Source organism: Lithobates pipiens, unplaced genomic scaffold (assembly GCF_037356315.1).
Source record: "Lithobates pipiens isolate NorthernLeopardFrog02 unplaced genomic scaffold, aLitPip1_a1.2 Scaffold_41, whole genome shotgun sequence".
NCBI classification, from domain to species: domain Eukaryota; kingdom Metazoa; phylum Chordata; class Amphibia; order Anura; family Ranidae; genus Lithobates; species Lithobates pipiens.
Window position 1 is genome coordinate 845,731 of NW_027507861.1, and position 14,714 is coordinate 860,444.

At 41.2% G+C, this 14,714-nt stretch overlaps 1 protein-coding gene across 1 annotated transcript in view; it reads left to right on the plus strand.

The window, feature by feature from the left end:
* LOC143956752 (vomeronasal type-2 receptor 26-like) overlaps nt 1-14,714 on the plus strand; it is a 181,196-nt gene that overhangs the window by 125,823 nt on the left and 40,659 nt on the right. The window contains exon 4 of the mRNA XM_077466939.1: nt 7,373-7,527. Within this exon, the coding sequence (XP_077323065.1) occupies nt 7,373-7,527 (155 nt within the window). The remainder of the gene's footprint in view (nt 1-7,372; nt 7,528-14,714) is intronic.

Sequence of the window (14,714 nt, forward strand, 5' to 3'; positions counted from 1 at the left end):
TAAGCGAATCCCATCTCGTGTGGTATTGCCAGACCGGCTGCAAGATACTGGTACCACACGAGTGTTCTACAAGTTTTCAAGTTTCCTTTACCTGTTCTATAACAAAGTCTGTGGCAGAGACTTGTTCCTGACTCAAGCACCCTGTTGGCTGCTAGGCCTGGTGAGAGAAGGACTATCCAACTAGAGTGAACATCCAGCTGTGAATGGCTATTCTCTGGATTTATTCAAAGTAAGAGAGTTATTCTTCATTCTGACTTTGATACTAAGAGTACCTGGACTTTTCACCTAAACCCTCTGATCCTATACTGGGAAACTGTCTAACTACTTTTTGCAAATAAAAATCCCTTCAAGCGGATCTGTCGTCAATCTCTGCAGTTTTTGGGCCATCTACCACGGGAAACCCCTAGACGCATACGAGGTGAAGAAGGTTCCGGTAAGCCCAATAAAATCAGCCGCTCCTTCGAGGGTTAGAGCTACACGTGCCACTTTGTGTTGGTCTATCACATAAAATCCCAATAAAATACATTTAAGTTTTTTTGGTTGTAAGGCGACAAAATGTGGGGAATGTCAAGGGGTATGAATACTTTTTCAAGGAACTGTATATTTCTTTGTCTGAATAATAACATCCCATGGGGGGGCGTGGCGACCGCCGACCGTGATGGCCGCAAGTGAATAGAGCTCCGCTCGGCTGACAGGGAACCACCGGCATACCGCCGCTCGGTCGAAAGCTAAGATCGCCGCCGCGGCTCGACGAAGTACCTCTGACACGAGGAGTCCCGGGGACACGAAGAAGAAGCTCCGCGCGGCGGAGAAAATGCAGAAATTACCGGCCTTTTTTCTGGCCGTCTCCCGCGGACCACAAGAAAATGGCGGCGAAAGACAGAATCACAGGCAAGCCTCAGGTGCTCTAGTGCCAGCATCCGGATCGGAAGCGCTGAGAACAGAGAAGGAGAGGAATGCAGATACTGAACACACCATGTTCGCTGCACGGAACAGTGGAAATACCTCTCCGTGTGACTCACCCACAACTAGAAGCCCGGCGAAATCCAAGCCCAGGCTGGATCCGGAAATCCCCGCACACCATAACAAATACTCAGCCCTGGACATGGAGGTGAGTGGTGCACATAACAAAGACTCAGACACACATACTCCAGCAGACCCGATCGCCATGTTTCCAAACACAGGGCAATCGATCTCAGACATCACACTGAAAGATATGCTTATGGCGCTTAGATCATCGCTGCAGTCAGACATGATGACATGCCTCCAACAATGCAGAGCAGAGATCACTGATTTGGGGGACAGGGTGCACCAAGTTGAAACGCAGATGAGTGATGTTACTATATCCTTCAACGCACTTGTTGATTCCCATATGTCCCAGCAAGACTCTATATCTAAAATACAATCGAAATTGGCAGACCTCGAGGACCGCTCCCGTAGGAACAATTTGAAAATAAGGGGCATACCGGAAAGCGTCACAACGCAACAGCTTTAGTCCTATGCCACAGATCTATTTCACGCAGTAGCGCCATCATTGTCCCCAATGGATCTGAAGATAGACAGGATTCATAGAGTACCCAAACCTTCCTTCTTACCACAAGAAGTTCCGAGAGATGTGCTCCTTCGAGTCCATTTCTTCCAGACCAAGGAGCTACTTTTAGATGCCTTCTGCAAAGCGGAGAACATTCCAGAACAGGCCGCAAACTTACAAGTGCTCCCGGACCTTTCGCAATACACACTGCAATTGCGACGCAACATGGCGACAGTCACTAAAGTGCTACGAAACCACAAGATAATGTACAAATGGAAATACCCAGTTAAACTTGTCGTCTCACATCAGGGCACCACTCACTTGATTACCTCACTAGAAGATGGATTACATCTCATCCGTCATTGGCAAATCTTACCGCCAGATAGCAACGATGAGCCTCCTCCACTGCATAAGCCCCCACCTGGCAAAGTACAACCAGAGTGGCAAATTCAGCATCGCAGAAGATCCAATTCTAGGCGCATCTGAACCGACTAGTATGACTCGACCTGCTAAGCACAGTAGGGTTCCCCGAAGGCCTATGGTACCGCACACCATACCGTAGCACCCTCCAGTTGGGCAGTTAGACTGCCTGGTCCGTTTGGACTTTGTACGTATGTTTTTGAGAGTTTTCCTTTTTGTTTTTCCTTTTGTTTTCTTTTTTTTGATCTTTGGAGTTTATACTCGACTGCTATGCTCACAGCTGAAACTTTTCGAATATCTCCATATATGGATCTGGGCATTACCGTTTTTCCGATTGTATGCCTTCCTTACCATTACTCCTGGCAGTCATCCTGGATATTGTCTGTCGTGAAGTACCAACTATGCTTTAACATCGATCCCTATTCAACTGAACACTTATCGAAGGACCTATTGACCGTTACATCTAAAACCTTTCCACTACAGAAGACACTGTGCCATATACCCCATGGACGAAGAAGTTACCGACTGACTTATCGCCCCACAACCCTGAATGTCCGTTAAGATCTTATTGATCAATGCGAGGGGCCTTAACCATCCGGCCAAAAGAAGATCCCTGTGGAAAGAGACTATCCAGCAGAACGCAGACATTCTAGCAGTTCAAGAGACTCATTTTCATGGCTCAGCCACACCTAGATGTTCCCACCCGAACTTCCCGCATATTTTCCTGTCATCTGCTACAGCGAAGAAGAGAGGAGTGATGTTAGCTGTGAGAGACACGGTGACGTTTGAATTGAAGGACTCTTTTTGCGACCCAGATGGTCGTTACATCATTCTGGTTTGTACCATAAATAAGCTCCCTATCACATTATCTTGTATATATGCTCCCAACTCGCGTCAACTCCAACTTGTAAAACGTGTCACCAAAAAAATATCAGAAATGCGAGCGGGGAGCATATTAATTTGTGGTGACTTCAATATGGTAGTAGATGACAACCTAGACTCTTCCTCCCGAACTAAAAATCGTAACCCGAATTTTCGGGACCTTCTTATCAAAGAAGATTTGTATGATGCGTGGCGTTGTCTAAATGCAAATGATAGAACGTACACATACCACTCCCCCAGACACAATTCATACTCCAGATTGGATATGTTTCTAGTAGATAAGTTGCTGCTGCAGAGAATCTCCCACTCTACTATATATGATATAACGTGGTCAGACCATGCCCCTGTACTTATTCAGATAGAGGGTGGGAGTGCATTTGCCGCAGCTCGCTTATGGTGTTGCAATTACTACATAATACAGGACCCTAAGCTACAAAAAGATATCGCCAAACAGTTGACAGAATTCTTTCATTTTAACACCCCCACTGACACAAATACCTTTACAAATTGGAATGCCCACAAAGCATATATCCGGGGTATCCTTATCAAACTGAACACAGTAGCCCATAAGGCACGCTCGGCTAAGATTACGGAACTCATAACTGTACTCCGTAAGATTGAGAGAGAGAGAACCAACTCACACCTACAGCTGCCACAGCCTCGAAACTAGCCAATACACGTTCACAACTCAGGGAATTATTTAGTACACAACACGACCAATATATGAACAGACTAAAATTAAACTACTGTGCTAATAACAACAAGGCAGGTAAATTCCTAGCGAACAGACTCAAACAAAGAAGATCCAAAACGGTAATTCCCCATCTACACTATCCCGACGTCTCCAAGAAAATAGAAAATCCACAGGAAATTGCTAACGCCTTCGTGGACTGCTACTCGACACTATATAACTTAAAAGACGATCCCAATGTCACCCAACCAAATTGAACGGATATAGCCAACTTTTTATCTACAATTAAAATGCCTTCACTGTCAGAATCCCAGCTTCAAACATTGAACGACCCTTTCTCAGTTCCAGAATTAGAAAAAGCCATACAGTCCCTCCCCCTTAATAAAGCTCCCGGCCCAGATGGCTTATCCAATGGATACTACAAAGCCTTTACCAAGATATTGTCCCCAAATCTCATATCACTATTCAATGAGGCCAGGACAAAAGGTTCTTTCCCGCCAGAAATGCTCAAAGCTTATGTGATCACACTACCAAAACCGGGTAAAACTCCTGATACGCCAGCTAACTTCCGCCCCATCTCTCTTCTCAATGGGGACATAAAACTCTACGCAAAAATGCTCGCTAACAGATTATATGATCTTATCCCAGACCTGGTAAAACCAGACCAGACGGGCTTCACCAAAGGCCGTCAGGCATCAGATGCCACAAGACGCCTTTTGAATGTCATTCACCAGGCAGAGACCCGGAGAACGCCTTCTCTGCTTCTATCAGTGGATGCAGAGAAGGCGTTTGACAGGGTCCACTGGGGTTATATGGAGGCAGTTTTACAAAAATTTGGTTTCCAGGGTGAGTCCCTATCAGCTATTATGGCCCTATACTCAAACCCAGTAGCACAGGTTTATACATCAGGACTTCTATCGAAAGAATTTCACATTACGAATGGAACCCGCCAGGGGTGCCCGTTATCGCCATCAATTTTTAACCTAATGATGGAGCCCCTGGCGGAGGCCATTCGTACTCACCCCCATATCTCAGGCTTTAAACACCATAAGGTTAACCACGTCATAAATCTCTTTGCGGATGACGTAATACTCCTACTTACCAACCCCTCTCTTTCACTCCAATTCGCCCATGACGTCCTCAATGAATTCGGTAAACTATCTTACTATAAAGTCAACTTCAATAAGTCCCTAATATTAGATTTGGGCGTTTACCACCTTACTAAAACCCACTTAAAAAATGCCTTCCCATATATATGGGCAGAGAAATCCATACCCTATTTGGGCATTCAGCTAGCGGCCAAAATTTCACAGATAGCCGAGATAAACATCAAATTGTTACTTTTGGACATTCGAAAACTATTGGATAACGTGGCCAAAATTGAACTTTCCTGGGCGGGTAGAATTGCATCCTACAAAATGATCATTCTCCCTAAAATATTGTACGTGTTCAGAACCCTTCCCATCCCATTTAAAGCCTCCTATTTCAGTGGACTAAACAAATCTCTTAAGTTGTTTATCTGGCAAGGGAAAAGAGCTCGATGCTCACACGACATTCTTACACGGCATAGGAAAGGAGGGGGGATGGGGCTCCCGGATCTAAAAGACTACTACTGGGCATCTCTTCTAGCCCAGTCCAAAAGCTGGTTCCAGGCATCTTCATTCCCATTATGGGTGACTATAGAAGCATCTGTCAACAAGGCGTACCCTTTAAGTCTACTACTGATAGCAGACTCCTGGAAACAGTTGTCGCTTACATCCCTGTCCCCAACTACCAAGGCCACACTTCTTGCGTGGAGACACCTTTTGTCACAACCCAAAAAAGAACAAAAACTCACCACCATAAGAATACCACTGCAGACGCTCGGAATAATTCTTCCCTATAGCCATATTCACAAGTGGATAGAATTAGGAATAGAAACAGTGGAAGAACTTCTAGACAACGGCACTCTGATGCCATTTCACACTTTACAAAGTAAATACAATCTACCTGCCTCACATATCATGTTATATAAGCAAATTTCATCATTCTTAACTAAAAATCCCCTTCCGGATATCGAAATAAACACCCAGGTATGGCAGTTCCTTACGTCACAACACAATAAACGTAGAGGCATATCCCTTATCTACAATCTACTTCAATCCAAACAAGAGTTCATCAAAACTCCAAATATACTGTCCTGGGAGAAAGATCTGGATACAACATTTGACCCTGACCATTGGCGAGTAGCACTGAGATACAATTACAAGGCCACGAACTGCATTAATCACTGGGAACTGACCCCAAAAATTCTAACTAAATGGTACAGGACACCCTTTCAATTAGCTAGAATGTTCCCTACGCATTCCAAGCTATGCTGGAGGAACTGCGACTCACCCGGAACAATACTACATATTTTCTGGCATTGCAAAAACTTAACCAGTTTCTGGAGAAAAATATTCACAGTCCTTGCCGAAATTACTGGCATATTACAAACTTCAAACCCAGCACTGGCAATTCTCCATATAGGTATACACAACTACCCTTATCAATTCCGGTTGGTCGTGACACATATTTTAACCACAGCAAAACTGATAATTGCCAGACACTGGAAAAATACCCTCTCTCTGAACCCCTCTGAGGTAATGGTACAAGTAAATCTTAACTACCATTATGAAAGATTATTATCGATTAGAAGAAATTCTTGCATGACTTTTGACAAAAACTGGAAATGTTGGAAAGAATGGTATGGACATTGACGACACAATCCCTTCCCCCTAATTGCCCTTTATCCCCTCCTGACACCCCTATAACTATATCGTTCACATCACCTACTAGGTAGTTGAAGCAAGTTAACTGTTTAGGAAGACAAGTCATTGTTAAGTCCTTTTTATAAAGCGATCTTCCAAGTGGAATATTATGTCTCATTTACATCCAAGCAACGGACCTCCTCTGGCGAAGTGTGATCCCAATTGGGGCACTAGAGGAGTCTGGGCATGACCCTTAGACGTGACTTCCAGTTGGAGTGAGCGCAGCAGTATTGTTCACATGCAAATATTAATTATATGTTCCAACGGTAATGCTCTTAATCAATCTAGAATTGTATATTATTTTGAATGTTACAATGTATTATTCATATGACTACGTTTGATAATCCACTTTGTAACTGTGAACCTTTAATAAAAATTATATTTTAAAAAAAATAATAACATCCCATTAAAATATTTCCCAACATCTTCTCCAGATCAATTATCGAGTCGCTGATCCTCGCCTGAGTGAAGGAAGAACGTATCCATCTTTATTCCATATGACACCAGACGATCGGGCCCGTTTTTCAGCTATTATTACATTTTTGCAGCGTATGGGGTGGAACTGGGTTGGGATAATGAAAGCGGGTGATGGCAGCGGTGATGAGGAGTCCCAAGAACTGAGTAAGATGATGAGACAACACGGGATCTGTACAGATTATATCATTCAGATCGCTACAGGTGTAATTGATAAATGGGAGATGATTATCGGTAAATCAGCAGCTGAGGTCATCATAGTCTTTGGGACTTTCACAAATGTATTTTTTTATATAATTAATGATATGCCCTCTGTTATAGAAAATATCACATTTATATTCCCACCACAATGGAGTAAAATAACTTCTGCACTAACTCGGACCCGTAATTCAATCAACTGCAGCTTCATATTTCTATGGCCAGAAAAAATCCACCTAGACATTGAAGTCTATAATGATGGTTTCAGCTTCTACAGCTGCCTACAAGACCCAATAATGGAAGATTTTTGGATTTTTTGGTATCATTGCCTTTCCCCAAACCGAGTCAAAAATTACTTTTTTCAAAACCTCTATGGTTTTTCTGCAGAAATGTGTACAGATGTAAAAAATATTTCAGTCAGTCTTAATACTTTTACATCCATACCTTCCTATGTATACAGGGCTGTATATGTTCTGGCCCATGCTCTACATGGAATGTACATGAAGAAAAAGACATCTGAACACAATGGACTCCAGCACAGAGTAAGTGGATAATAAGTGTTTATATTACTAGGATCCGATCCTAGATTATATAATAATGATGTGACTGAAGTAAGATGGGCAGCAATCTCTGCCCTCCATCTCCCTACCTGGGCAATCAGGAATATTGGCGTCACCCTCTGGAGCATGTTACACGTCACACCCATATTTAGAGTATAACATGTAACATGCCGCGGTATATGTCCTCACCCCTCCCCTCCAATCCTCCTCCCTTTGACAGCAGGCAGGTGATTCTCTCCCGCATCTGCTGTCACATTTTGAAAACATTGTGTCTGTACGGAGCTCCACCCACACAGTTGCATCATTCATAATACAGGAATAGAGAATTACAAGTCCCATCGGTCACCACAGAAAACCTTGTAGTTCTTAACCACTTACAGACCGGACCATTTTTCTGGTCAAAGACCAGACCCCTTTTTGCGATTCGGCACTGCGTCGCTTTAACTGACAATTGCGCAGTCGTGCGACGTGGCTCCCAAACAAAATTGACGTCCTTTTTTTCCCAAAAATAGAGCTTTCTTTTGGTGGTATTTGATCACCTCTGCGGTTTTTATTTTTTGCGCTATAAACAAAAATAGAGCGACAATTTTGAAAAAAACGCATTATTTTTTTAGTTTTTGTTATAATAAATATCCCCCAAAAATATATAAAAAAAAACATTTTTTTCCCTCAGTTTAGGCTGAAAAGTATTCTTCTACATATTTTTGGTAAAAAAATTGCAATAAGCAATTATTGATTGGTTTGCAGAAAAGTTATAGCGTTTTACAAAATAGGGATAGTTTTATGGCATTTTTATTAATAATATATATATTTTTTTTTTACTAGTAATGGCGGTGATCAGCGATTTTTATTGTGACTGTGACATTGCGGCGGACACATCGGACATTTTTGACACATTTTTGGGACCATTGTCATTTATACAGTAATCACTACAGTAATGCTATATAAATGCAGTGATTCCTGTGTAAATGACACTGGCAGTGAAAGGGTTAACCAGTGGGTGGCAGTGTAGGGGTTAAGTGTTCCTAGGGGTGTGTTGCTAACTGTGGGGGGGTTGGGCTTTCATTTAGTGAACACTGATCTCTGCTCCAATCACATGGAGCAGAGATCAGCGTCACTAGTTGCTAGGCAGAATGGAGAAATGCTGTTTACACGGCATTTCCTCCATTCATCTGTCCCGTGAGACGTTCGCGGGTATACCCGCGGCAATCGAGTCCGCGGGTCCTGCGACCGGACTCATGGGTTTCCCGACCGGCACAAGAGCACACCGCCGGCGGCGCGCTCACGATGGCAGGGCGGCATTGAAGATTGGACGTACCTGTACGCCAATATGCCTGCCTGTACCATTCTGCCGACATACATCGGCGTGCGCTGGTCGGGAACCGGTTAATAAACTGCAAGGGCACTGATGAGCACGCTATTAGAGATGGGCCACACACCCATCTGTTGGGTTTCACAGCAGAACTCCCGAACAGGGGAAACGTCCTAACCCAAACGGCAAACCCCATTAAAAAAAAAAATAATAATAATAATTGAAAGGGCCCTTTTTGAAGGCTTATATACAAGTTATTGGCCATAAAAGAGGTGTGGGGGTCCTGGCACTGCCCTGGGAATCATGTATCAATAAAAAAGTTTTTCTTTAAAATTATCTTTTTTTTTCAGGAGCGGTGATCTTAATGATGCTTAAAATGCAACAATAAAAATGAAAAATTCCTTTAACCGATTCAGCCCCCGGAAGATTTTACTGCGTCGATTTAACTGACAATTGCGTGGTCGTGTGACGTTGTAACCAAACTAAATTGACATCCTTTTTTTCCCACAAATAGAGCTTTCTTTTGGTGGTATTTGATACGGTTTTTATATTTTATAAACAAAAAAAGAGCGTCAATTTTGCAAAAAAAACATAATTTTTTACTTTTTGCTATAATAAATACCCCTAAAAGTATATAAAAAAACATGTTTTTCCTCAGTTTAGGCCGATATGTATTCTTGTACATATTTTTGGTAAAAAAGAAAAAAAATCGCACTAAGCAAATATTGATTGATTTGCGCAAAAGTTATAGTGTCTACAAAATAAGGGATAGATTTATGGCATTTTCATTATTATTATTTTTTTATTATTAGTAATTAGTAATAGTAACGGTTGTGACAGACCTAGCTGGGACTGAGGCTCTTGGAGGGGACTGAATGCGAGCCTCTTGCCTTGTGATTATGGGCCCTCGCATTTGGGGAATGGTGTTCTTTGTGAGCTGTATGCCTGGGGACCCCTGAGGGGGTGTTACTTGGATTCAGGTTCGTGCCCCCCTTCCAAGACACACAGACTCTGGATATGTAAATAGCATGTTAGCAATAGACTGAATCACACTATTGGGACACAAACTCTTAGATTCTAATATCATCACCTCCAGCTGCCTGTCTGTGTCTTTTATAATGTAAATGAGTCTAGTCTGGCATGGCACAGATTCTAAAGAGTATTTCACCTATTGTTGTGTTGTTGTTTGTGCTAATTAACCTGCAATTGAATTGTTAGTGAGCTAGGAGCCGAAAAGTCTTATCCCTCAGTCAACTAGTCTGAGTGTTGATTTAGATAATTAGCTCATGCTAATTAGGTTAGGTTTTAGTCTTCTACTGTATTATAAATACTTGGCATTTTGGTTCTAATAAATGAGTCCATGTTGAGCAACTAAGCGAGTGTCGTCTTGCTTTGTGCTTGTGAGCGGTTGGAATATCTGATCTATATATTCAGACTTAGGAAGCGGTATACTGACGGAAGCACACAATCGGAGTGTGGGATCGGTTCTGTCATAGTGGTGATCTGCAATTTCAATCGTGACTGTGACATTATGACGAACACATGGGACACTTTTGACACTATTTTGGGACCATAGTCATTTATACTGTGATCAGTGCTATAAAAATGCACTGATTACTGTGTAAATGACACTGGCAGGGAAGGGGTTAACAACTGGGGGGGGGGGCGATGAAGGGGTTAAGTGTGTTCTAGGGAGTGATTCTAACTTTGGGGAGGAGGGGCTTCGACTCAAATGACATCAATCACTGTTCCCGATGACAGTGATCTCTGTCATGACACTAGGCAGAACAGGGAAATGCCTTGTTTACAAAGGCATCTCCCTGTTCTTCCACTCCATGACACGATCGCGGGCACCCGGCGGACATCGAGTCCATGGGACCCGCGTCATGGAGAACGTGGTGCACCCATGTGCCCACAGATCTGCTTCTTAAAGGCTTAAAGACTTTATCTTACAAAACTTTTCTAATAAATATCCTTTCTTCATACCTTTAGGTCAAAATGTATTCTGCTACATTTTCTTGGTAAGAAATAACCCAAATCAGTTTCTTTTATTTAGTGTGTGTGAAAGTTATAGAGTTTCCAAACTATGGGATATGCTTGAAAAATCGAACAACCCTGATGCACTGACAGCCGATCTTATTTCTTGAGATCTAAAAATGGCAGGCCAGTACAAATACCCCTTCAGTCCAAGGGATTTAGTAGGAGGCATGGTGAATTTTTTGAAGTTGTCATTATTTTTTGTAAAACTTTTTTTTAGAAAATTAAGAAATTAAATAAAATGTTTTTTTTTGTTTGTTCTTTTTTTACACATTGTCACTGAAGGAGTACAGTCATTGTTGAGATGGATATTCTATAGATAGGCAACTCCTCAAATTGATTAGTGGTTTCAAATTAATAATAACTACTGCAGTAGGGAACAGATAATAAACTGTTCTCCTTTATTATGACGCATTTGAAGGTTTTTATACACACGATTACGTAGGTATCACATTAATATTACAATTGCACGCTTATGGTAACAAAGGGCATAACATAGGCAGGTTAATTCTAATCAGAACTCGAAAGAATGCAAAACATGTACTGAAAACATTATTAGTGCCGTGTGCACAGTGAGGGCATTGAGCAATACATATAAAATAGAATACAATTATATACAGAACTTACAAATTTCCATTACAGTGTCAACATAGTGACACTGTACTGCTCTGGAGAAGTGATCAGGATTTTTTTTTTAATCAGGATTTATTAGGAGGTGATCAGGATTGCTTAAACAGTGATAATCAATCATTTTTTACTGTGAATGACATTCATTAATGTGTCATTGTGTACTATTGTGATAGCTGTGATTGTCCACAGCTATCACATGGTACAAGACTGCTGTGATTGACCCTATACCATGTGATCACTGTGACCAATCACAGAGATTGCAATAGTACACAATGCCTATGAATGGCCATCGTTCTTTACAACTGACATGTGATCACTGTAATTGGTTACAGAGAGCACATGGTACCAGGACTGTGCACCGCAGCAAGGTACACCGATCTTTGTTTGGACACAGTAAGAGTGATTTAATAAAAGTGCAAAATGTGGTACTGCTGTGTATGGCAGCCAATCAGCTTCTAACTTCAGCTTGGTCAACTTACCTTTGACAAAAAAACCTGCAAGCTGATTTTTTTTAATCATTATTATTTTTTATTATTATTGTACAGGATTTATATAGCGCCAACAGTTTATGCAGTGCTTTACAAAATAAAAAAAAGGGAGACAATACAGTTACAATACAATAAAATACAAGAGGATTAAGAGGGCCCTGCTCAGAAGAGCTTACAATCTAATAGAGTGGGGCAGGTGGTACAAAAGGTTACAACCCAACCAAACTGTAGAGTCCTACAAGGTTCAAACCACTAATCCCTATCAACAGGTTGGGGAACTGTTCCACTATTAAACATCAAAAATAATCAAACTCAAAATGGATGGTGCTGAACCCCTATCTATGTATAATAAATTATGTTCCTAATATTGTATCTGTATCCTAACGTCATATGTGTCCTCAGGGATAAAAAAAAAGCGTTAGATAGATAACTGTATAGTGGGGAGAACAAGTATTTTAATACATTGCAGAGGTCTGTAATTTTTACCATAGGTATTCTTCAACTGTGAAGGACGGAATCTAAAACAAAAATCCAGAAAATCACATTGTATGATTTTTAAGTAATTCATTTGCATTTTATTGCATATTGCATGACATAAGAATTTGATACATCAGAAAAGCAGAACATAATATTTGGTACAGAGACCTTTGTTTGCAATGGCAGAGATGATACGTTTCCTGTAGTTCTTAACCAGGTTCCACTCCTCCATACAGACCTTCTTCAGATCCTTCAGGTTTTCGGGGCTGCCGTTGGGCAATGTAGACTTTCAGCTCTCTCCATAGATTTTCTATTGGGTTCAGGTCTGGAGATTGGCTAGGCCACTCCAGGACCTTGAGATGCTTCTTACGGAGCCACACCTTAGTTGCCCTGGCTGTGTTTACACAAAAAGACCAACATGACGGACTATTGCGGTACCATTGAGGAATTCATACGAAAATACTTTCTAATAAATTTATTAACAAAAATAGAATATATATGCAAATGTTATAAAATCATGAAAAATGTTCTCTTCAGATTTAACAGTTATAGTTACAGTACATGTAAAAAAAAACAAAATCATTTGTCCTTCCACCCATACCGATAGCTTTGAAGCGGTCAAAGATCTAAATTTATTTGCCAGATGTCTTAGTTAAAAGTATACGTTTGATGATGAAAGAAAGAAGAAAATAAATTGCCAAACAATTCGAAGCTTATTATTAATCTCTATACAATATTCCCTCTAACCCCCAATGTCCCCATAACTCCGACAAGAGAACAAAACTCATCCAAGACTTCCTTGAAAAATACAGCTCACCTCAAATAGATGAGAACACGGCCCAAGAACTAGAAGCCCCCATCTCCGGTAGGGAATTTGATAAAGCTATTAAAGATATGAAAGTGAGCAAGGCACCAGGTCCCGATGGTCTACCCCTACAATACTATAAAACATTCACCAATATATTGAAACCAAGGTTCCTGAAAACATTCCAATCACTCCACTATGAACAACATCCCCCAAAACAATTACTTGAAGCACATATATCTGTTATACCTAAGGAAGGAAAGATTTGACTCTAGTCACAAATTACAGGCCAATTTCTTTAATAAATGTTGATGTCAAAATATACGCAAAAATCTTAGCCAATAGAATCATTCCCCTGCTCCCATCTCACTTGACCAAGTAGGATTTATCCCTGGAAGAGAGGGAAGAGATAATACAACCAAAGCCCTAAACATTAATCATTGGTTAACCTCCAAAAACAAACAAGGTTTTTTCTTATCTCTTGATGCAGAGAAGGCATTCGACAGAGTGGCCTGGGACTTTATGGATGCAGTTCTAATGCGCATAGGTTTTTTACCCCAGATGAGAGCCTATTTCAAAGTGCTCTATTCCAACCCTACAGCACGTGTACGAGTTAACGGCCACCTGTCGAACGCCTTCAAGTTAAGAAACGGAACAAGACAGGGCTGCCCCCTTTCGCCATTACTGTTTGTTCTTACACTAGAACCCCTCCTAAACAAAATTAGATCCAATCCTGACATTAAAGGCATAGAAATCAATAATCATACATACAAAGTCGCTGCCTTTGCGGACGATATGCTCCTTTTCCTCTCGCAGCCCCATATCTCACTGCCCAACATCATTCAAGATCTCGAATATTTTCAACTTATATCCAATTTAAAAATAAATCACACTAAATCTATAGCCCTCAATATATCACTACCCCCAAATACAGTTGACCTATGCAAACGGAACTTCTCATTCTCTTGGGCCAAACAAAGTATAACTTACCTCGGAATTGAAATCCCAACAAACCTAAACGACCTCTTCAAATTGAATTTTCTGCCCATCTTAAAAGACACCCGAGAAGATCTAAAAAGATGGAACTCTCTTAATATATCATGGTTCGACAGAGCTTCACTAATAAAAATGACAATCTTACCTATATTTTTATATGCAATGCAAACAATACCCATCAGACTACCATCATCTCTTTTTGCTTCCTTCCGTAAAGCCTGCTCAACCTTCATCTGGAGGGGTAAACCCCCCAGAATTAAATTCACAAGACTAAACTTACCTAAAAACAGAGGGGGAATAGCACTCCCCGATCTAAGAAAATATCATCAGGCAGCCCTACTGACGCGTATAGTCGATTGGAACATTCATCAAAGGACTAAAGACTGGGTGACGTTAGAACAATTACAATTTACTAGGCCAATTA